This window comes from Trachurus trachurus (genome assembly GCF_905171665.1).
Source record: "Trachurus trachurus genome assembly, chromosome: 6".
In the NCBI taxonomy this organism is placed as follows: domain Eukaryota; kingdom Metazoa; phylum Chordata; class Actinopteri; order Carangiformes; family Carangidae; genus Trachurus; species Trachurus trachurus.
In genome coordinates, this window is record NC_139897.1 from 29,391,525 (window position 1) to 29,414,786 (window position 23,262).

Here is a 23,262-nt window from a genome sequence, read left to right on the forward strand (position 1 = left end):
TGGTCCTGATGTTCCCCACACAGAGTGGTTTTAGAGGGAGGGGCTCCCTCCTCTCTGTCCTCACACTGATCCATGCTGCTGAGGTCACATCCACATCAACTCACACACACTTTGTAGCTTCACCTGCAGAGGAAACACACATCATTCATGTGCACAGCAGCTCACATGTCCATCATGTCTCCAGCTGCTCCTCCACTGATTGGCTCTTCTCCTCTGCTTCATATCAGTGTCAGCTGAATGCAGTCACACAGCAGTGAGGAAGAGGAAGCTGCCATCAGCTGCTGTACTTCTACTATCAGTCCACTAGATGGCGTCATGAAGCTGCAGTGAAGTGAAGAGCAGCCCAGCAACATGATCCATGAACGACTGTTTCCATCCACTGACACACACAAGGACTGAGATCCACTGAGTTGATGTGACACAGTCTCTGTGTGGACAGCGTCCCTGTAGAAAACCACTGGATCAAACAAGCTACAGCTGATTGTTACACACACAACAACTGGGCCTCAACTCAGCTGCAGTACAAGCAGGAAGTAGCACAACAAGGAAATACTCAAGGAAAAGTACAAGTACCTGACAACTGTACTGATGATAGGCAGTAACAGTACTGATCAATAGACTGTAGTACAGGGCTATTCAATTACAAATTCAGTGGGGCCAGATTTTAAAACCGAGACCTTAAGCTGGGCCGGACATTTTCAGCGGTCAATAAGAAGGTTATGACAAATGAGGGGCATTTTTAAAACCCAGCAGTAGCTATTAAAAACAAATCTACACAGTTAGAAAAAAGAGAATAAGTCAATTAAAGTAGTACCTAGTGATAGTAGTAGTAAAGGTGTAGCTGTTAATGCTTTGAATTGGAGGTTTTGTTTTAGGAACTAAAAGTTTCCTGAGGCCTACTGTCCTCTGAGTTTCCACTGAGGTTTACAGCAGGGGGTTATGTAAATCACTAAATGTAGCCTAGTCTTAAAATTAGGCCTAAAGATGAACAAAGATTTATTTTCTAACATATTTTGATTGGTGAAAAACAAGGAGCAAAGAGCCATTTGGGGCAAATTACTCTGGGAAAGTATTTGATTACGGATTATTCCTTTGAAAAGTAGCCTAGCTATCCTAATCAAGTTACTGTTCTGATTCCATTGCAAGTATTTAGTTGCGTTAAAATTAAAATATTGGTTAGGCCTACTTCATTACCTCAAAAAGAAAAAGAAAAAAGGGACAGCGGAGCGTGGCGTGCTGTCACTGCGTGGACGGTGCTCATGTGTGACTGAAAGGAGTGGAGCGATTGGTGGAGTATTAATAGTCGGGGAGCCACAGGCTCAAAAGCTCAAGGAAATGGGTTGAACCTGACACCGTCCGTTATACTTTTTATTTGTGTTTTTTCTGTTAACTTTGACTCTAAGGAACAATAATTGAGGGGTCTGCTCTGCCGGAAATATCGCGAAAAAAAATTGTGGCCATTTCACTGTATGCACCCTTTATTTTTCGACAGGAAATTGTAAAAAATGATTTTTTTCTTCAAATCCTCAGTAGCCTGGGTAGGCTGTCAATGAATGCATTTCAGATACACAGAACACATGTGGTGACAACATCCACTGAAAAAATAACTCTTAAAACACATTTCTACATGATTTTGTATCAATTTTATGGAAAAAATTAGGCGTTTTCTCACTTTTTCCCAATATTTTCATCTTTACTTCATTGGCAATCAACTATGGGTCCAGGTTATGACATCAGTCAATGTGTCATCATTTTCAGCAAACAGTATACTCATTCCAGTGAAAAAATTATAAAAATCCAACCAAAATCATTGGTTCTATGATAATTTCACTACTAGCTGGCGATCAACAGGCTCAGAGCCTCAATAGAATTTTAGGCTAGGCCTACTCTCGAAATTCCAAAAGACATACTGGATGTTTAGCATCATGGTACACTCACAAACACGAGCTTAGTATTTGAATGAGTTGGAAACAACCAACAGTTACCAGTGTTTCTAGTTTAGCTGTTAGTTGAAATTCAACTCCCGTGGGAAACCCCCTAAAAAAAGTAGTTGGGGTACCTGTAACCAGACTTTCAAAAATTCCGAAATTTTTAATTTGGCCTTAAGTAAGTTGTGAGGGGTCAAACTAGGGGTTTTTCATGATTCTGAGTTGATTGCAAGCATTAGCTTTTCATCCAAAACACTACTTGGTGTAAAAAAAAACAGCCACACCCACTTTTCCTGTTCATCGGAAAGGAACAACCCCCTCCCCCCACCAATAGAATGCATGACACAGGTTGTCTGTCACATATCACTACTAAATACTCAATATAATATAACTTAAATTCTACCCTTTTTTCTTTGTAGGACATTATACAGCAAAAACTGAAACAAGTTTGCTAGAAATGAAGAGATGACACAAAAAACACATAGTGCTGTCAGGTACCAGCTTTTGTTGTGGGGTGTATACATCTTTGCATCAACTAATAGAGTGCTAAAGATTTTGTAATCTAAGTAATATAATTAACCTTACTTTAATGTTATGAGTTAAAAACTCATAACATGTGTGCTGATGTATGTTGAGCACTGTACAGATATCTCCAGGACCCTCAACCTCAACCCTCAAGCTTGTGTTTGTCCTGTTTGTCGCCTCCTTCTACGATTTTCCACAAGTTGCCACACAAGTTTACCCGAGCCAGGAAAACAAATTTGATTGGTCGTTATTGAGCGGGCGGGATATTCAATGTTTGGGGCGAGACCGAGCTCGGTGTGTGTGTGTTGTCTCAGACGTTTGATTGACGGATAATGGATCCAATAGCATTGGCTGATGAATCGTGAGCAGCGTGACGCATAACCCGTGTGTCTGCATTATCCAATGCGGAAAAAAACTACCACACTTTCATCCCAGATTTACTCGAAAATAGAATTTTGCACAAAGTTTGGGCTACATCATCTGATAGATGAGTTATTACACTAATGTTAGGACCAACAGTGGGCTCAAATTCATTTTTCTTTTCTGTACAGCTTTAAGGGCTATTTTGTGACTTAGAAATGGGACACCCCTTAAATGCCGATACCCCTAAAATAAGAAAATAAATGTTATGTAACAATGAGGTAAATACTCCATAAAATGGCCCTAGACTTAGATAATACAATGGTTTTCGTAATATTCATATCTCTATTAACAAAGAAAATACTGCATTCTGGATAGCCCTTGCTCCCAAGGGTGGTGTCGGAAAATCTCAATATTGAGGGCTATACAGCCCTTAAACTTGCACTTAATTTTTCTGAGCATCAGGACAGCACTAGCACTAGCAGGAGCGCACATTTTTGAGATTGAGGGTTAAGATTGAGGGTTAAAAAAGAGAGGAATTGGAATTCACCCAAAATTTGTCCAGTCCCATTGGTGTGAGTAAGGGAGGATCAGAAAGTGGAATAGATTTAGTGATGAGGAAAGTCACTGTCAGCTACACATCTGTCAGCAGGTCAGCTCCATGCAGGCACTACACAAACTTTATTTTGTAATGTAAACAGTGACATGCCAGGTAGAACAACTGTAAAACACCTGGGGCTGGCAATCCAGTAAAGAGCAACATTGACTCCTGACATACGAGCAGCACACATGTCCAGAACAGGAATATGATTTTGAACAGCTAGCATACAATCTTCTCAATAAAAATAAAATATGAATATAATGAATGAAAATAATATTAACTACGTTCTTTCATTAATGATGCCTTCAAGCAAAATAAGAATATATCAGATATGATAAAGCTGGTGAAACCTTATTGTGGTTCCAGAAAAAGATATTATTATTAAAATAAGGTGATGTTAAAATGGTGTTAAAAATAAACAACAATAACACAGACGCACCGTGCCGGGTCGCTTCTCGCCGCGGGATGTGATGGTCTCTCGGCCACAGCAGGTCGGGAACACCGGCCCCACCGGTGGTCGCGGTCCTTCTGTGGTACGGGTCGGTGGTGCCGGCCTGCTTTGGCCCAGAGACCATCACATTTTACCGCGGGAGGACACGGTGTTGCTCGAGATGAAGACCGGGCAGGACTGTCGGCTGAGAGCTTCCTGTTTCGGCTCCGAGCTGCTGGAGCAGTGGCGTGCACAGACTTTTTGAAGGGCAGGGGCGAAAAGGAAAAAAAAGGGCACATAATAGCGCATCCTCACCACTGAAGAGGGCACTTTAGCACACGTTTTGGCTCCTAGAGGGCACTTTAGCACACGTTTTGGCTCCTAGAGGACACTTTAGCACACGTTTTGCCCCCCATGAGGCCACTTTAGCACACGTTTTGGCTGCCATGAGGGCACTTTAGCACACGTTTTGGCTCCTAGAGGGCACTTTAGCACACGTTTTGGCCCCCATGAGGACACTTTAGCACGCGTTTTGGCTCCCAAGAGGACACTTCAGCATGCGTTTTGGCTCCTAGAGGGCACTTTAGCACACGTTTTGGCTCCTAGTGGGCACTTTAGCACATGTTTTGGCTCCTAGTGGGCACTTTAGCACATGTTTTGGCTGCCATAAGGGCACTTTAGCACGCGTTTTGGCTCCTAGAGAGCACTTTAGCACATGTTCTGGCTGCCATGAGGGCACTATAGCACGCGTTTTGGCTCCTAGAGGGTACTTGAGCACACGTTTTGGCTCCTAGTGGGCACTTTAGCACATGTTTTGGCTCCCATGAGGGCACTTGAGAACGCATTTTGGCTCCTAGAGGGCACGTAAAATTAGGTTTTTGGCACACAACACATGGGAAAAAAATGTAAAAATAAAACGTATAAACGTAAAATTACGTGGTTGGCACTCAATGAGTTAAATGTTTGGAAGGAACCTGTACCAATGAGCTGTCCTGGAAGCAAATTCCACCAGCCTGGCTGTGTGGTCATTAAAAAGAATCAATCAATCAACTGCACACATCCTCTCTAAGACCATGCATAGGCCTTAGCCATAGATTGGGGCAGTCAGCGAGCATTTAAGAAAATGAAATGATCATCAGATGCAGTTTGGGGTGTGTAACACATACATAGAGTTGGCTAATGAGCCATGATATTTACTGTTAGCCAACTAACAATTAAGCTAAGTTGACAATAGGTTTCTTATGCATGTTATCAATGTAGTGGCATGAAAAACGTCAAGTTCTTCAAAAAAGATGTAGATAATATTAATGTATCAGACGTAAAAAGTTGTATATTGTCAACCAACTAACTACCACTAAGCAACATTTAGGCCTATTTACCATGGCAAATAATAAAAAAAAGAAACCAATGAAGCAACTTTTTAATTTACATGTATACCCAGCAGTGAGAAGGGTGTGTGTGTGTGTGTGTGCATTTCAGCTTTTACTGGTATGTGAAATCTGGTGTGCACCCAGTGTTTTTTTTCTCTCTCACACTCCCAATCCACATAATAGCTTAATATATGAAAACAATAATTAAAAATTATTATTAATAAAATAAAATAAAAATCACAGCTATTGACAACATCATTAATTCCTGTGACCATAACTAGCCACAGCGGTCTATGATAGCAAATTTGCAGAGAGTTTGTGGTGATAAATTGCGTGGCGGATGAGAATACATGAGGACTGGTTGAATTTGCGTTAATAGTTGCAATTAAAACATTGTAAAATCCTGGAGGGTCCTACCAAGAAAAAGGGGTAGAATGTAAGTTATATTGTATTGAGTATGTGACATTAAAGACAACCTGTGTTATGCTAAGGAATAACTTCTAATACATTCTATTGGTGGGGGGAGGGGGTTGTTCCTTTCCGATGAACAGGAAAAGTGGGTGTGGCTGTTTTTTTTTACACCAAGTAGTGTTTTGGATGAAAAGCTAATGCTTGCAATCAACTCAGAATCATGAAAAACCCCTAGTTTGACCCCTCACAACTTACTTAAGGCCAAATTAAAAATTTCGGAATTTTTGAAAGTCTGGTTACAGGTACCCCAACTACTTTTTTTAGGGGGTTTCCCACAGGAGTTGAATTTCAACTAACAGCTAAACTAGAAACACTGGTAACTGTTGGTTGTTTCCAACTCATTCAAATACTAAGCTCGTGTTTGTGAGTGTACCATGATGCTAAACATCCAGTATGTCTTTTGGAATTTCGAGAGTAGGCCTAGCCTAAAATTCTATTGAGGCTCTGAGCCTGTTGATCGCCAGCTAGTAGTGAAATTATCATAGAACCAATGATTTTGGTTGGATTTTTATATTTTTTTCACTGGAATGAGTATACTGTTTGCTGAAAATGATGACACATTGACTGATGTCATAACCTGGACCCATAGTTGATTGCCAATGAAGTAAAGATGAAAATATTGGGAAAAAGTGAGAAAACGCCTAATTTTTTTCCATAAAATTGATACAAAATCATGTAGAAATGTGTTTTAAGAGTTATTTTTTCAGTGGATGTTGTCACCACATGTGTTCTGTGTATCTGAAATGCATTCATTGACAGCCTACCCAGGCTACTGAGGATTTGAAGAAAAAAATCATTTTTTACAATTTCCTGTCGAAAAATAAAGGGTGCATACAGTGAAATGGCCACAATTTTTTTTCGCGATATTTCCGGCAGAGCAGACCCCTCAATTATTGTTCCTTAGAGTCAAAGTTAACAGAAAAAACACAAATAAAAAGTATAACGGACGATGTCAGGTTCAACCCATTTTTGAGCCTGTGGCTCCCCGACTATAACCAGCCGCCACGGTTTATTGTTGGCTGATGGGAGGGCTGGGGATCGGTCAGCTGCTCTCCATAAACACCGTGTCGTGCCACAGAGGCCCGCTGTGGAGTGTGAGGTCCGTCGGTCCCGGACGGACGGGGAGACTTGTATCGTAGCGCACCACAGGACCACGGAGGACAGCCTCGGCCGCAGCGAAGCCTCCCGCTCCGTGACGAGCGGCTGTGGCCCGACACGGTGTTTCTGGAGAGCAGCTGACCGACCAAGCCTCGGTTCAACCGATAGCTTTCAAAACAACGCACTGACTGGGTGGGTGGGTTGTGTGTTGCTAGGCTGCGTTGAGTGGTGCATTCACTGTCTGACCTACAGTAGGGATTTTGAGTTCTCGCAAAACGTGTTTCCCTCGGTGTCTTTTTTTTTTTTTTTTGGGTCACCACGAGCCGGGCCACTCGGACATTGGTTTGGGGCCGGATGTGGCCCGCGGGCCGCCAATTGAATAGCCCTGCTGTAGTAGCTGTTGAAGCAGGAGTCTCTGTGGTGTTCACTGTCTTTCTGAACATCATATTAAAAACCCTGTGAGCCGCTCAGCCCGCCACACTGAGTCCACATCAGTGTAAATCTTTTTTTAAATAAACTACAACAACAATGTGCAACAACAACTTGAAGTGCAACGGCAACTATTAGGGTTTTGTATTAGGGATTGACATAAATTGCGCACTATTGATTTAAAATAGTTTTTTGGGGCCCCGAGTGGTTATGAGGCCCTAAGCAGCTGCTTAGTTCGCGTATGTCTTTGGCCTGGCTCTGAGTGGAGCTGCACACAAATCACTACTCAACAACAACTTCTGCTTCTGCTCTTCTACCGACAACAGGTTCTGTCGGTCCAGACTTTACAGTTACTCTGACTCAGCTACAGTAACATTATAATAACATCAACAACACAACAAGAAATTGAAGGGCAGAGAACTGAGGTAACAACAGGTGTTAACGAGGAAAACATTCAAAGTGTTGTTCACCTTACCTTCACAGGAGAAAATAATCTGCGACACAACCGCGCTGGTTCAAAAGTGAAAGTAAACTTTGAACAGGACGTGGGGGAGGGGAGGGACATGATCTGAGTGGAGAGACTGGTGTTTTTACTGCTGTTTATTTCTACTACTGAACAATAAATGTTTAAAATGTTAATGAAATGATCGATTTTCAGTCCGCCGCTTGTCAGAAGAACGTGTGTTTATTACCCCTGTATGTTGTTGTTATGTTGTCAGGACCGTCAGCAGGGGGCGACACTGATCCAGCAGGGACAACACAGTAGAAGAACTGTGAAGTAGCTACAGACTCATGTTGTACCAGACGGCTGCATCGTAAAGGGAAATCTATATGATTGAACTATACATTTCTATTGGACTTCAGTGGTAATTTAAACAACAGCGAACTCAGATTTTTAACAAAAAAAAAGCAGCAAATATGTAAAAACCAGAATATGATTGACATGATTAATTACATATGAGTGACATGTAATTACTAAAAACTATGAAACTATAAAATTATGATGTTTTGTTGGTTTGTCTTGTTTTGTTTTTGTTTGTTTGTGATGCTTTGTCGTTGTCACGTGTTATTGTTGATTTTGTGTTTATTGTTGTTTATTGTTTGTCTTTATCATTTATGAAAATACATAAAAATTTGAAAAAAAAACTTAAACAACTATGAACAATACACAAGAAATACTGCAAAAAGAATGACTGACAGTGTGATTGTAGATTACATGAACTACAAAACCAAAAACAGAGGAATGAAATCAACTTAACATCAGCTGTATTTTCAGGTGCTTCACGTACATAAAGAAACATTTGACACAACTTTAAAACAAAAAGCAACACAACAGACACCTCAACCTCATGTTTGTTACTCTGAAATGGGAAAACATCTTGATTCCTCATCAAGTTGTACCTGCAGTCTGAAATTACTTATGACCAAATGTGTGTCCTCAGACTTGGAGCTCACCACCGACTTCTCCTTCATGTTTTTTGTTTGTATAACTGTAGTTTTGTTGACATCAAATAGTCCTGACCACATATTATTATTATCGCTGTTGTACCAAGGCCTTCAGCTTCCTCTGTAGGTGCTGTAGGAGAACCGGCTCATCAGCAGAGGGAGGTGGAACTTCTGCTGCGGGTCACTGATGGTGAACACAATCTGAACACAAACAGAAAAAGGAAACACAATTCACATGAACATAATGAACATGTAAGTGACACCTGAGTAAAAACAAACAAACAAAAAACACACTTAGCCTCACCTCGACGTAGGGGTAGAAGGAGGTCTGACCCAGACTCTCCCAGTACGAACCGGTCTCAAAGCGCAGCTTGTACATCCCGGGGGTGAAAGCTTCTCGGCTGATGAGTCCTGGGCAGCGGCCATCTTCGTTTGTTGTCCTAAATGTCAACAAGGTTCATTAAAGCTCAGATGTTCAAAGAAAAAGGCTCACCCCCTAAACTTTCAGTCTTGGTTATCTCCAACTAAGAATATTATGGTACAAGCTCAATAAAAAAGTCTGACATCTCCTGCAGGTTTCATATCATAAAACACAATGATGAGGTGAATCTGATTTGATAAGGTGAACTGGATTTATGGCAGCTCAAACAATGCGTATGTATGTGGATAGGTATATATTTGTAAAAATGGATAAGAATTATATACTATTTAAAAGTTGCATGACATGTTTCAGACTTAGAATAGGATGATGAGCTAGTAGCTGGTCTGCATTTTATTTGTTTTACTCTTTTTTTTTCTCTTCTCTTCTTTTGTTTTGATACATACATTATCTAATTTAATACATTATCTAATTTGTAAAAGGGATTTCTTGAAAAAAGATGTAGACTACATAAGTTCACTTCTTTCTGTTTAGTTTATTTGAAAGGGAAAATGCACATTAATAAACATTGTATAAAAAAACACCAATGTAAATGCACTCGAATTAGCTTAAAGCAGAAGTAAGTGGTCCGGTCGTTTTCGCTAATGCTGCGTTCCAGGCAGGCTTTTGAAATCGTAAATTACAGCTTCAAGTCACAACTTACGACTTTGTAGCGTTCCAGGCAACCCACTCGTGTTTTTCCGACCTGTTTTACCGGTGAAAGTCACTATAACGGCCACTCGTAACTTCCGACCGGTGAACTCGTACCAGATTGAACTGGTACCACTTCACGGTCGGAAAAATATGAGTTTCCTTGAACGCACCATAACAGTCCTCGTCGCTACGTCACCACATTCACGGCGTCCCTTGGCTGCACACACAGCCCTGCATGCCGTTCTCTCTCCTCATTGGATAAAAACTGTAGGATACGATAAATGTTTTCTCTTCGGCTCAGAGCAGAGCAGAGGGACTGACAGACCCGTGTTTCAGACCAAACACTCTATGTAAGTGATTGCTGTCGGAAGATATAACTATTTAAGACTTATATTAACACAAATATATCACTTACTTCTGCTTTAAAAAGCTAGTTTTCATCGATACTGCCCCATTTTCATTCAGTCGTTGCATTATTCTTTGCATTAAACTGTTTTTCTTTTCTTTTTTCAATGAATGAAACAAATAAATACACTAAACAGAATAATAAAAACAGAAAATACACTGTCTGCACTTGCGATAGATTACCTGATGAAGGTCTGAAGACTAAAATGTTGTTTTCTTAATATCACAGATAGACCATTGGTCTTCTACGCACCTGTCCATCAAAGGTGTGGATACGTTCTTCTAGCTTGAGCTAAAATACCAATAAAGTCTAAATGATAAGTGAGTGTTTGTGCAGTGAGGCAGTAATGTAAAAGAGACTTCAGCAGGTTTTGTAGTGCAGTGATTGTCAACTGTCCGTAGGTTCGAACCCCCCTCACCCAACACTCAGCATGCTCCAGATCATCATCTTGGAGTCGAGTCGGTGCAGGCTGACGGCCATCTTGGCTGCTGGGACGCCGTCTCCGGTGTTGAGCACGTGAGTGGTCAGAGGGCTGGACAGAGCTGCTGCCATGGTCGGACTGCTGGACAGGAGGAGAGGACAGGGGAGTCAGTCTGACCTGTGTGAGGCTCTCTGATACACGACAACAGTGGACAACATCAAACGTAAATGTACAAAATAGAAACTGAAACTAAAATGCAGTATGCAGCCTTTACGTATATAAACTACTAAAACAATCTTACTAGTAGGAATAGGTCTCACAGATAAGAATAAAGGCTGCACATACTATACAACAACAGAGAAACATGTTCTCTCTTCCAGGGCTGCAAGAAAAGAATGATGTCATTATTTTCTTGCAGCTTGTCCTTGACACAACATCTGGACAGAACTTTTTTCTTGGTGTCCGACAACTTTTGTGTAATTTGGTCGGAAATTTGAGGTTCTGCACCTGAGCTTCTCGTGAAGTATGAAATGTCCTGGTCAGAACTCACTTTGTTCTTGTTCTTCTTACCACCTTGAGAAAACGAACAAATGTATCTGTTCTTGCAGAGTATGGACAGGCCTTAACACAAGTACTGGTTTTGGTTCCAGCAGCCAGAAGACACAACGTGACCAACTATAGGCTTACTGTTTAAAACCTATACACGTTGAAGAAAATCAATGATCCACCAGCAGATTAAAGATCAAACTTTGCTTCCCAGGCACAGTAAACAAAGCGGTGACCCCTGACCTGACCTGACCAAACCCCCCAACTCAAAACATCTCATGGTATCCAGTGACTGGTTGTGTTTCTGTCCTGTAAATGTGAGCTCCATCTACACATACAAAATAACACCAGTTTTATAATCTTCTGTCATATTAATCTGCATTATAAAGAGGCAATGCTAAAGACCTCTTCCTGAGCTGGTTCCTGCAGAGGAGAACCAACCAGCAGAGATCAGAGAATACTGTAACTTTAAGTATTGATCTGAGTTTAACAAAACATGAGTAATCTGTTTTAAATCCACTTCCTGGAGACAAACTCAGTTCACTAAAACACTAAAGTGCATTAGTGTGAATCTGATAGTCTTACCTCTGTGGAGAGACACTCCTCGCTGCTGCACCCGATTCATTCACTTCACAAAAACTGATCCAACCAGTTGTTCCATCACTGCACACGCCCACTGCCCAGAGACATTTTACCCAGACTGCACTGCAAACAAGACGCGGTGTCGAAGGTTGTTCTGACTCTGATGAGTGCAGTAAAACCTGCTGACAGTGCAGCATGTGGCTCACTGATTGATTGTCACTGTTTGTACATGATAAGGGCCGACTGATTTAATGAGTGTATTATAAACAGCCTGAATGGAAAGTTAAACTTTAATCATAATCCTGTAGTGTAACTTATATTTTTATTTCACCTATTCACCTTTTTCAACACATGTCTAAAACTTCACTCTATGTATTTTCAGTATCTTGATTATGATGAATGTCATATATAAACCTGTTTAATAAAAATGCAAAAACACAAATGTCAGTGAGTGTTGATGTTATACCAACAGTGATATTATCTTATTTTTGGTGGGTCACTTGCTGCAGTGAAATTTGGGTAATTATTGAAAAGAATCAGATTGTAAAAAACAAAACAAAACATCAACAACCAAAAACAATATGATTGTTCCAGATTAAACTTCCAATACTGATCTTTTGACTATTCGGATAGAGACATGGGCTGATAATTACTTAAATTGAACCAAAACAGCTTTGAAATCAAAACTAAACACCCAACAAACCTTTACAAGAGCTTTTTCTGTTGATGAAATACCACATAATACTACTTAGTGCCAAATTCAACCAGAATACCTCAATTCCTAAACAAAAATATATAATTATTACAAACGCAAAGCTCCAACACATCTCTGTTTTGTGAAAAATACCTTTACTGCACTCACATTGAAATACGTTACATTCAGCACTGAGAACAAACACAAAAGCATCAACAGCAGTTTACACACCGAAGCCAAATGAAGTGTCGTCGTATTTCCAAAATGTTTCTGTTCCTTCAGTTGCAGAATTTCTTATTAAAACATTTCAGTGTCATATATATTTTTTTTTTTAAGTCTGAAATAACATTTTAAGTATAAAGTGCCACTACTGTACACATAAATATTTTCAAGTGTTGTTTTCAAACTGGCAAATATTTTACATGAATGCATCTGAACATATTTACAGTCAGTCACAGTTGTTCATGTCCAGCTGGGTGAAGAAGATGCTAGAGGAAAAGTCTTTAATATGTTTCACTTGGCAACAGTTCCCACCATTGAAAATCAGTCACTCAATATCTGGTGTGAAAGAAAACACAAAATCCTAGAAGGCAAGTGGTGTAAATAAACTAAACATTACAGTGAATGAGTATTTACACTGGATTAATTAAAATACTGTGCAGTGCATCCCAGAAATTGATTTGTCATTTGAGAGTGGGCTGGAAAAACATTTATTTTAGCCACTTAACTTAAGCTAACCTGTTTTTATCTTCTGTTGATCAAATGGAGTTGGTCAACACAACTATTGAGTTGACACCAGCTTATTATATCAGTTATCAGCTCTTAACCTGAAACTGTGTTATTTTATCTGCTAAACTGATAGGTAAGCTAAACAAAATATTTTCTTTTAATAATTAAAGGAACACATGGACCAAATAGTTAAATAACTTATGTGTCAGCTAACCAGGACCAACTGTTTTGGCCATTAAAATAATACATTGGCTAATGCTGCGTTCGAGAAAACTCGGAACTTGGAATCTCCCGGTTGAAAACTCTGATTTTCCGACAACAATCTGCACCCACGCAGAACCACACCGTCAATGGTAAAACATAGATTAAAATGCATTTTAAATGTGAAAATAGTAATACATTAAAACGTTATGAAAGATACAATATTTATTTATGGTTACAGATGAACCTGCTGATGTTGTGGGACACAGTAAATTCATGTTGTTATTTCTCTTCGATTTTAAATGATCTGTTTCATGATTTTAAAATGCATATTAAAAAAAAATAATTGTGCCCTTTGTAATGTTTTAATGTCTTAGCTACGTGAAGCACTTTGAATGCAAAGTTTGTCCCGGTCCGCCATGTTTTTGGTTATTCTGTCATGTTATAAATCAGAGTTTTCAAGAGATTCTAAGTTCTGAGTTTTCTTGAACGCAGCATTAAAGCAGATATCAGCTTCACGGCCGTTTCGGCTAATGCTGCGTTCAAGGCAGGCTTTTGAAACCGTAAGTTACAGCTTCAAGTCACAACTACGACTTGGTAGCGTTCCAGGTAACCCGTAGCTCGTGTTTTTACCATCCTGTTGTCTGTGAAAGTTCCCTATAACGGCCACTCGTAACTTCCGACCCGTGAACTCGTACCAGATCGAACTGGTATGACTTCACAGGAAGGAAAAACACAAAGTACGAGTTTCTTTGAACGCACCATGAGTTAGCAGCCCCCGCCCTTGTCAGGCATCAATTGGTCCTCGTGCTACGTCACCACATTCACGCGCATCCCTTGGCTGCACACACAGCCCTTCATGCCGTTCTCTCTCCTCATTGGATAACACTTGTATCCCACAAGGAAAATTTTCTCCTCGGGTTACAGCAGAGCAGAGTGACGGAGAGACTCGTGTTTAGGCTGAAATACTTCATGTAAGTGATTGCTGACGGAAAATAGGACTATTTAGGACTTATATTAACAAAAACATTCCACTGATATCTGCTTTAATCCAAACGTCCAAATCCAAACATTTTTTCATTAAACTGATCTGTTTTGCTAACCTAAACCAAACAATTTCATATGTCAAACTGATTAATTGAAGTGTTTTAGCCAATAAACTCATCAATTAGAGAGGGGGAACTGAACACTTTCATCTTCAGCTAGCTGAAAAAAACCTAAACAGTCTGATCCATTTGTAACTGAGCCAAACTTCTGATTAACAGTTAGCTAATGCAAAGGCGACTGTTAAAGGTACTAATCTAACAATTGAGTTACATCAAATTGTTAGCTGAAGTACTAAATAAGCCTAAAGTGTTAAAAGTGGGGAAAATACACCTTTCCCATTTATATCCACTAAGTTTATGCTGATTCTGATTCCAGGAAATTGTCAGAGCCTTTATATCAGTTTATTACTGATTTCCTGAGTGAATTAAATAGATAGAATAAACAGAATTCACCCAGAGAGTCATAAAGCTGTGCTCACTGAGCCTTTAACATTAAACTATAATGTAGTCCTGTACACAGCTGGTTACACATGATGATAAAAGGCCTGATGAAAATAAAATGGGTGATAAGGAGCTGCCAGCTGCCGCCACACCGACTTCAATAACATAGATCAGAGTGGGGTCCACGGGGGGGGGGGGGGGGGGGGGGCAATTTGTTAGGGTGATAAATGGGGACAATTTCATCTTTTTAGTAAAGAAAATGTATTTCATTTTCCAATTTTGCTATGGACAAATATAGCATGTACTATAATATAGTACATACCATATACTGTATATAAGGTAGCAACATTAAGATAAGCACTTTTTTGGTAGGTGTGTTGTTCATTTTAAGATGTTGTGACTGGATAGATTTCATTACTAAGGAGAAACCTAAATAAAATACAATTAAAAAGTTTTGTTGTTACGACCGATGGAAACCAGAACTAAGAGGTCAGTGATGGACAGATAGTGACAGATTCAGGTGGAGAGGAGGATCAGTCCGATGCAGTTCATCTTCATCCTCTGAGGCATCTTCCATCCCAGCTGTTTTGTTACTGATTCAAGCTTCTGTTTCTGCAGAGCGAACAGAGAGAGAGAGAAATATGAGCAGATTCTCAGTTATTGTCAAGAATGAAGTGTGTCCTGTTGTATTTGATCTGCTGCTGGCAGGAGAAGAATGGTCAGGGGTCAATGAAGCCTGAATGCTTGGTCAAAGTCAAAGTCAAAGTGTCTTTATTTGTCCCAACAGGGAAAATTGATTTGCAGCCGGGAAGATCCACACATTCAAACACATACACAAATAGACAGCACCAAATAACATGTAACATATAACGTATCATCATGGGCAGATTAAAAGGACCTACTGCAAGATAAAATATTGGTTGTGGTCTTTTCACTGCATTTATTGACAATCAGAAACATCTATAGTGGCATCATGCAAAAGTTGGGGCACCCCCGATCAAGATGTCAGTTAATGTGAACAGTTCAGCAAGTGGAAGATGAAATGATCCCAGAGAGTTAAACATGAAACACTCTTTTGCAATGTTTTAATAAGCAATATCAGTGTATTATTTTTGCTTTCTACAGTTTTAGAGTGAAAAAGGGAAACAAAGCAGTAGCCTGCAAAAGAATGGGAAACCCAGGAGACTTCAGCTCTCAGAGAACTTTGACCAAGATATCAGACAAGACATTTACTATTTACACACTGTGATAGTTTCCAAAGGAGGGGACTACTAGCTACTAACTATGCAGGAGGCCCAAACCTTTGTTGAGGGCCCTTTTCCGTCGTTTTGAAAACGTAAAAGATGAGAATAAAAAATATACATTGTTTAAAATGTAACAGCAATGTGTCATCTGTAACTTTATGTCTTTTGGAGATCATTTCATCTTCCACTTGTCTAACTGTTCACATTAACAGAAACTTTTGCATGATGCCACTATAGCTTCATTGTTTTTCCTGGTTAAACCATCCTGACTCACCGGTCTGGTGGAGTGTGAGCGTTTGTACCTGAGCTGCAGCATCACAGGTCGTCCTCCAGATCAGACTGATGCTGCTTTATCTGGAAACACAGAGGAGGAAGAAGAAGAAGGGTCAATTAAAACAGGCTGCAGTTAGCCTTGATTAGCACAGCCTCCCTCATCCTCCTCATCCTCCTCATCATCGTCACTGCAGCCTCATTTCAGACGAATGCAACACACACATGTACTGCTGCACACCCACATTTATATTTTTACATCATTCATCCCCCCACTTCATGAAAAAAACCTTGTTTCCTGTTCCATGTTAACACACTTTGTTGCACACTCACACACATACATACACACAGTAATTACTAACACACACACACACACACACTGCTGCTATTCACACACACTCAGTTTCTTCCTGTCAGAGGAACAATGGTGCAGATTAAGGGCCGGTCTGTTCGCTGCCTCCGCTCAGATTAATGAGGCAGCTTCGCTCTGTCAGGCAGGTATAGGAAGCCTGCGGGCTAATTCTATATCATTATGTTTCCCTGTAAAGAAACAGAAACAGTGAAAGCACCGTTTCCTCCGCTCGGCTGATCCGCTTCACGCCTCGGAGGTAGCTGAACAAAAAAAAAAGAAAATTAAAAAAAACCTGCGAGGCGACGACAACAAACACGTCGGCCACCACAGATTATGCAAATTGTCCCTCGGACTCGGACGCTCCGAGCAGAGCAGAGCGATGAGAAACCACATCACTGTAGAGACAGGTGAGAGGACAGACTGAGGAGGATTGATAACATCTGGAACATCTGGAAAGGATGCACCAAGGAATTTATATAACTTTGATGTTATCCTTTATTTTATCAATGATTCATTGAGAAAATAATTGGCAGATTTATTGATAATGAGCTGCAGAGTTCATGAAGCTCCATCCTGTTGGTTTAGGTAACTGACTGTCCACCAGGGGGCAGAGTGACATCATCTTCTGTTACCATCAGAGCTGACTGCAGAGGGGGCAATTACTGTGGTAGGGATTTACCCTTAGGGTGGGGTAGGTTATGTTTCCTGTGGGGTATTGGTGGAAATATTGACCCTTCAGGGGTAGAAATGGTGTTTACTATTTAGTTATTGAAGAAGAGGTAGTAGGAGTATACAACGGGGAAAATAAGTATTGAACGTGTCAATAGACTTGCATGGTGAACATGCATAGAGGCCATGGTGGTTAAATGCATTACTTATTGTTTGTTTTTTTTGTTTTTTTTTACAATTGTACCTGCTGATTCCAGGTCTGTCTAAAGCTCTCTGCCAGTCTCCTTGGCTCTTGGACAACTCTAATTAGTTTTCTTTTGACTCTGTCAGAAATCTTGTGAGGACCTGGTCGTGTCCAGTTTATGGTGAAACGTTGTTCTTTTCAGTTCCAGATTAACGGCACTAACGGATAAAACGGTGCATTCAGACATGTCTGTAACCGATGCATGAGGATATTCTGCAGCATCAGTTTCTGAAGGTCTGGAGAAGCTCTTTGCTTTTCTCCATCATGAGACGCCTCTTGTGTGACACCATGGTGATGAGAAACCTTTTTATAGGCGTCAACTGGACTAAACCAGCTGATATTACTTTGCCCTGATAGGGGACAGGATTACTTTCTAAATTTCAGTCAAGTACAATAGACAACTACAAAACAAAACAAAAACAAAAACACAACAAAGCAATACAATGCACTTTGACCCGAAAAGGTGTAGGCTGAAGCATCATCTTATTTTGCCACCCTTCTTAAATTAACATTTTCCGTCCACTCATTTTAAATACTGACGGATTCCAGCTGCTTTCTTGGCTTTCCAAACCATTTTGCACCTCCTCCTTTTCTTCATGTGTTCAATACTTATTCCCTGTGTCATTTCACTTTATTACACATTAATTAATTTACAGACATAAATGTTTGGATTTATTTGTATATGTGCATCACTTAGGTTGTTGCCGATGTGACCGATGTTGTTCCGGCCTGCCCTGAGCGGGTTTCGAACCTGGGTCTCCCGCATCGTGGGCGACAATGCTAACCGTTTCGCCAAGAGGTCATTGACCACTTGGCAAGTGGATTAGCACGTCTTTTATGGGTGAGTGAGTTTAACTTCAGTATCGCTAATCCACACACGCCGTCACTTGTCCTTACTGGTACCTCGTGACTGTGGCTATACCCGCAGACCTCCGTTACACCGACATCTGGTGAAAATTTTATGTCAATAGCTCAATTAGAAATTTATATTCTGAGAGAAATGTTGACGCGTTCAATACTTATTTTCCCCGCTGTATATTCATCCCTGGGGTAGTAGCAGGAGAATACCCTGGCAGGGTAACTGCATACTTATACCCTGCGAGGAAAGCTGTGTTGGTAGCTGGAGTATACATTTACCCATATATTTACCCTGTGGGGGTAGTAGTGGTGTATATTTACCCTGTGGGGGTAGCTGTGGGGGTAGTAGTGGTGTATATTTACCCTGTGGGGGTAGCTGTGGGGGTAGTAGTGGTGGTAGTGCAGCGGCTCGTCCTCGCTGGCCTCTCCGGGCTCTGGACTCTCTCTCTCCAGACTGCTGACCGAACCTCGGCGAGGAGAACTAGACACACTGGGCTCCCTGCTCTGAGGACACTCTGACACACACACACACACACACACACACACACACACACACACACACACACACACACACACACACACACACACACACTTTTGAGTTCGTAAAGTCTTTACCAGAGTCGACTCTGCTGTAAATCAGTCTAACACCTTAATGAGGTCGTGCTGTCACTCACACTCATCATGACTCAGACGCTTCATTGGAACAAAATTTAAAAAAAACAAAAACGCACTGAGTTACATAATGAACTCCTCGTCACCTCCTCGTGGTCGTCTCAGGTCACCGCTCTGTTTATCCACAGGCTGAGGAAATATCAAGTCGAGTCTGAAGTTTAGTTTCATTAGCTGTGGATAAGACGTGTTTGTGAGGTCACTGTGATATTGACCATTGGCCTTTTACCACCAACCTAATCAGTTTGCCCTTTCACAGCGCTGTCCAAATGTATAATGAGAATTACTGGAAACTCACTGGGTGCAACTGTTCCAATGCTCATTAATGTAAATATCTAACGGACCAATCACGTGGCAGCAGCTCAGTGCATTTAGACCTGTAGACGTGGTCAGGATGATGTGCTGAGGTTCAAACTGAGCATTTGAATGAGAAAGAAAGATGATTTAAGTGAGTCTGAACGCAGCATGGTTGTTGGTACTGATCTACTGGGATGTTCACTTCACACTCAACCATTCTGGGGAATTAGAGCAGAAGTAAACGATCCGGTCGTTTTGGCTAACTTCTTGTCAGCAGATGGAGTTAGCAGTCCCCGTCCTCGTCCCTACGTCACCACATTCACGCGCATCCCTTGGCTGCACACACAGAGAGGACCGCCCCTTTATGCCGTTCTCTCTCCTCATTGGATAAAGGTTGTAGGATACAAGGAAAGTTTTCTCCTCGGCTTACAGCAGAGCAGAGTGACTGACAGACCCGTGTTTCAGACCAAACACTCTATGTAAGTGATTGCTGTCGGAAGATATAACTATTTAAGACTTATATTAACACAAACATTCCGCTTACTTCTGCTTTAACAGAGAATGGTCCATGAAACAGAAGAAAATATCCTAAAAGCTGTAGTTTTCTGGGCCAAAATGTCTTGTTGGTGATTGTTGAGATGGTCTACAGAAGAACATCTCTGAACCTGGACCACAGCATGGGGAACCTTGAAGCAGACGAGCTACAGCAGCAGAAAGACCGAACAACAGAAGAAGGAGAAACGTTGTCTGGTTTGATGAGTCTCCATTTCTGCTGCAACGTTCAGATGATGAGGTCAGAGTTTGACATGGATCCATCCTGCCTCGTATCAACGGTTCAGGCTCCTCAGCACAAACCGATCATCATTGTGTTGTTGACCACATCCATCCGTCTATGACCACAGTGGACCACAGTGGATCTTTTGATGCTACTTCCTGCAGAGGAACACTTCCTCCAGGTCACGAAGCTCAGATCATCTCAGACTGGTTTTCATTGACCATGACGATGAGTTCACTGGACTTAAACGACCTCCAACGTCTCCAGATCTCAGCCCAGTGGAGCTTCGACCTTTTTCGGAGATGGTGGAGCAGGAGATTCACATCATGGATCTGCAGCAGCTGTGTGATGCTCTCATGTCAATATGGACCACCAAAACCTCTGAGGAACATCTCCAACACCTTCTTAAATCTATACCATGAAGAGTTAATGTTGATCTGAAGTCCAACCTGGTGACTCAAAGTGTCCCATACGTTGATATGAAGTTGTGTTTGGTCCTGTGCAGGTGAAGGTTTACATATGAAAACACCTTCATGGAGAGACCATCTCTTTGTCTTTCCTCTTTGATCTATGCTACTAGTTGTCAGTTAATGAACATGTGACAGTTGAGGTTCCTGTCACTATGCCTCCAATTGATCATGTGCCCTGGCTACTTGGCCAAGGGGATGTCCCTTACCCGGGAGGTGTGGGTTCAATCCCCGCCCGGGCCCTCTTCACCTTGCCACAAACAGGTAGACTGAGCTAATGCCACGACAGTACTAAAGACCGACTGTTTGTTCTTTAGACATTAAAGTAACATATAACCTTTGTGAGAACCATCAACATGTTGCTTTGGATAATTCCCTCATCTTTTTATCCTCGTGAGGTAAAACCGGGGGAAATAAAACCAACACACACACACACACACATATAACTCCTGAGCGCTGAAGGGGAGCTTATGAAAGGTTATGAGGCCGGTGTTTATCGCTGTTTACCTCGCTGTCATAATCCACGCTCCACTGGCAGCAGTTTTGTCATTGAACCATTAGTCACAGATGCAGTCTGATAGCAGATCACATCTGATGGTAAACACACACACACCGACTCACTCTGCATCACCAAACGCCACCGTACAACAACTCCACACCACCTCCACTTCCAACACCACCGCCCACCGATCATTTGAAATAATAAACTTCAATTTAAAGTTCAGTCGTCATCTGTGTGGATTAAACCTGGATCACTCTGATGGATGAGGCCGATACTGTTGTTTTTAATAAAAGTGGGATCTTTCTGTGTCGACCATATGATTAACATTGTCAGGTGACATGTTGATTAAAGTAGATCCGCCTCCTGCTCGTTGTATCCTTCCGCCAATGACCAGTCACAATCTCTCCTTTTGTTTCCAAGTTACAGCTTCAAATAATGACCAAAAGTTTTTTTTTTTTTTTGCAGAACGTTATGATGTCACAGTGAGGTTGATCTTTGACCGTATGTCGTTTTTTCATTTTATCCATAAAGACGTTTGTTTTAAATAGGGTCAAAATTGGTGTATGAATGAATTCTTATGTCCAAAAGCGTGTTTTCGTGAGATGACAGAGCCTGTGAGCTTTGACCTTTGGCCACCAAATTCTTATCAGTTAATCCTTCACTCCACACGGATGTTTGTGCCAAATTTGAAGAAATTCACTCTGGGATTTATTGAGATACTGTGTTAACAAGAATGTGATAGATGGAAAAAAATATATATATATAGTGCTAGCTCAGGGTCAGGATTAAACCAAATCAAAACACCTGTCTCCCAGCACTGAGTCAAATTAGCTCCCTGGAAAGCAGCAATTCAATCATATTTGAGTCTTGAACTGGCACCATACAGTACATTGACGTCTGCCTCGAGTGACAATGAAATATTTTAACTGACACTTAAAAAAGAGTGAGGCTCAATACATGAACATCTGTAAACAATGTAGAAATAAAGCCAAACGTATTGTTCTTTTAAACCAAAGAAAATATTAGTATAAATACTTAAAATATCACAAATAGGACCAATAGGCCTATGTCCTATTCAGACAATTACTGTATGTAGAACTACAACAAAAACCCATAATTCATACAAATGATAAAGGGTGTGTAGTTCGGTTTGTACCTGAGACGTCCTTCCTCTGTCTGTCCATCTTGTCCACACAGTCCAGCAGGCCGTCGATCTGAACCTTAATCACCGTCAGCTCCCTCTTGATGGCGAGAAGCTCGGCCATCTTCACTGCAGAGACACAGAGGGCGGCGGGCAGAGACTCAGAGGCCACAGGCAACATCAGCTTCAGACACTTACTTCTATTGCAGCCATTTCAGACAATCATTTTCTTGGCCCACTTCCTGTTTCAACATGACAAAGACACAGTTTACCCTGTTTGCTGTGGGAGAAGTTGACTCCAACCTCAAACGCATCCAACACCGCCAATGGGATCAAAAGGACATAAAGAAGACACAAGGCGCCCAGTCGTGCACAAAACCGTCTGAGTTACTGTAAAGGTAGGGTGAGAGATTGTGGACGATCCACTTGAACGAGGCGTTCAAAATGATTGGATGGTGTTTTTTACAGGATTGTCCGTCCCACAGGTGCACTGCAGAAATTCAAACTCTTACCAAGAATATTTGTCTTATTTCTAGTCAAAACAAATCTCATTATACTTAAAATAAGACTCATCACATAAAAAAGTGATGAAAAGTTAGTGGACAATTTTTACTTCTTTCAAGCATATTTGTAATGAAAATAAGTAGAAAAATCTGATTCTTTCTTATTACAAGCACAAGAGACTTTCACTGGCAGATTTTTCTACTTATTTCAAGTGAAATTTGTTTAAAACAAGTAAAAACGATCTAAAAACAAGATCATTTTAGGTGATGAGTCTTATTTTAAGTGGAAAGAGATTAGTTTTGAGTAGAAATTAGAAATTTTGACAAGAAATAAGACAAATATTAGTTTTTGCAGTGTGACTGATTTTTTTCATTTTTGTGAAAAGACATTCAATTAATTGGTTGCAATCGGGGTGTGTAGCAGATTTTAAGCAATTCAGTAAAAAAAAAAATGCTCCAGAAAGAGATCTCCAAT

At 40.9% G+C, this 23,262-nt stretch overlaps 1 protein-coding gene across 2 annotated transcripts; it reads right to left on the minus strand.

Moving 5' to 3' along the window:
• Positions 1-8,718: 8,718 nt before the first annotated feature.
• LOC310987622 (5-hydroxyisourate hydrolase-like) lies at positions 8,719-11,755 on the minus strand. 2 transcript variants are annotated; one of them, XM_083973959.1, is made up of 4 exons: positions 11,689-11,755; positions 10,555-10,695; positions 8,963-9,098; positions 8,719-8,859 (listed from the first exon to the last, which is right to left on the minus strand). In XM_083973959.1, the coding sequence occupies exons 2-4, from the start codon at positions 10,686-10,688 to the stop codon at positions 8,770-8,772; spliced, it is 360 nt and encodes a 119-aa protein (XP_083830085.1). In that variant the 5' UTR covers positions 10,689-10,695; positions 11,689-11,755; the 3' UTR covers positions 8,719-8,769. The 2 variants fall into 2 exon arrangements, with proteins under 2 accessions (XP_083830085.1, XP_083830084.1); XM_083973958.1 differs by having other exon boundaries at positions 10,555-10,698; positions 11,689-11,746.
• Between the last annotated feature and the right edge of the window lie 11,507 nt (positions 11,756-23,262).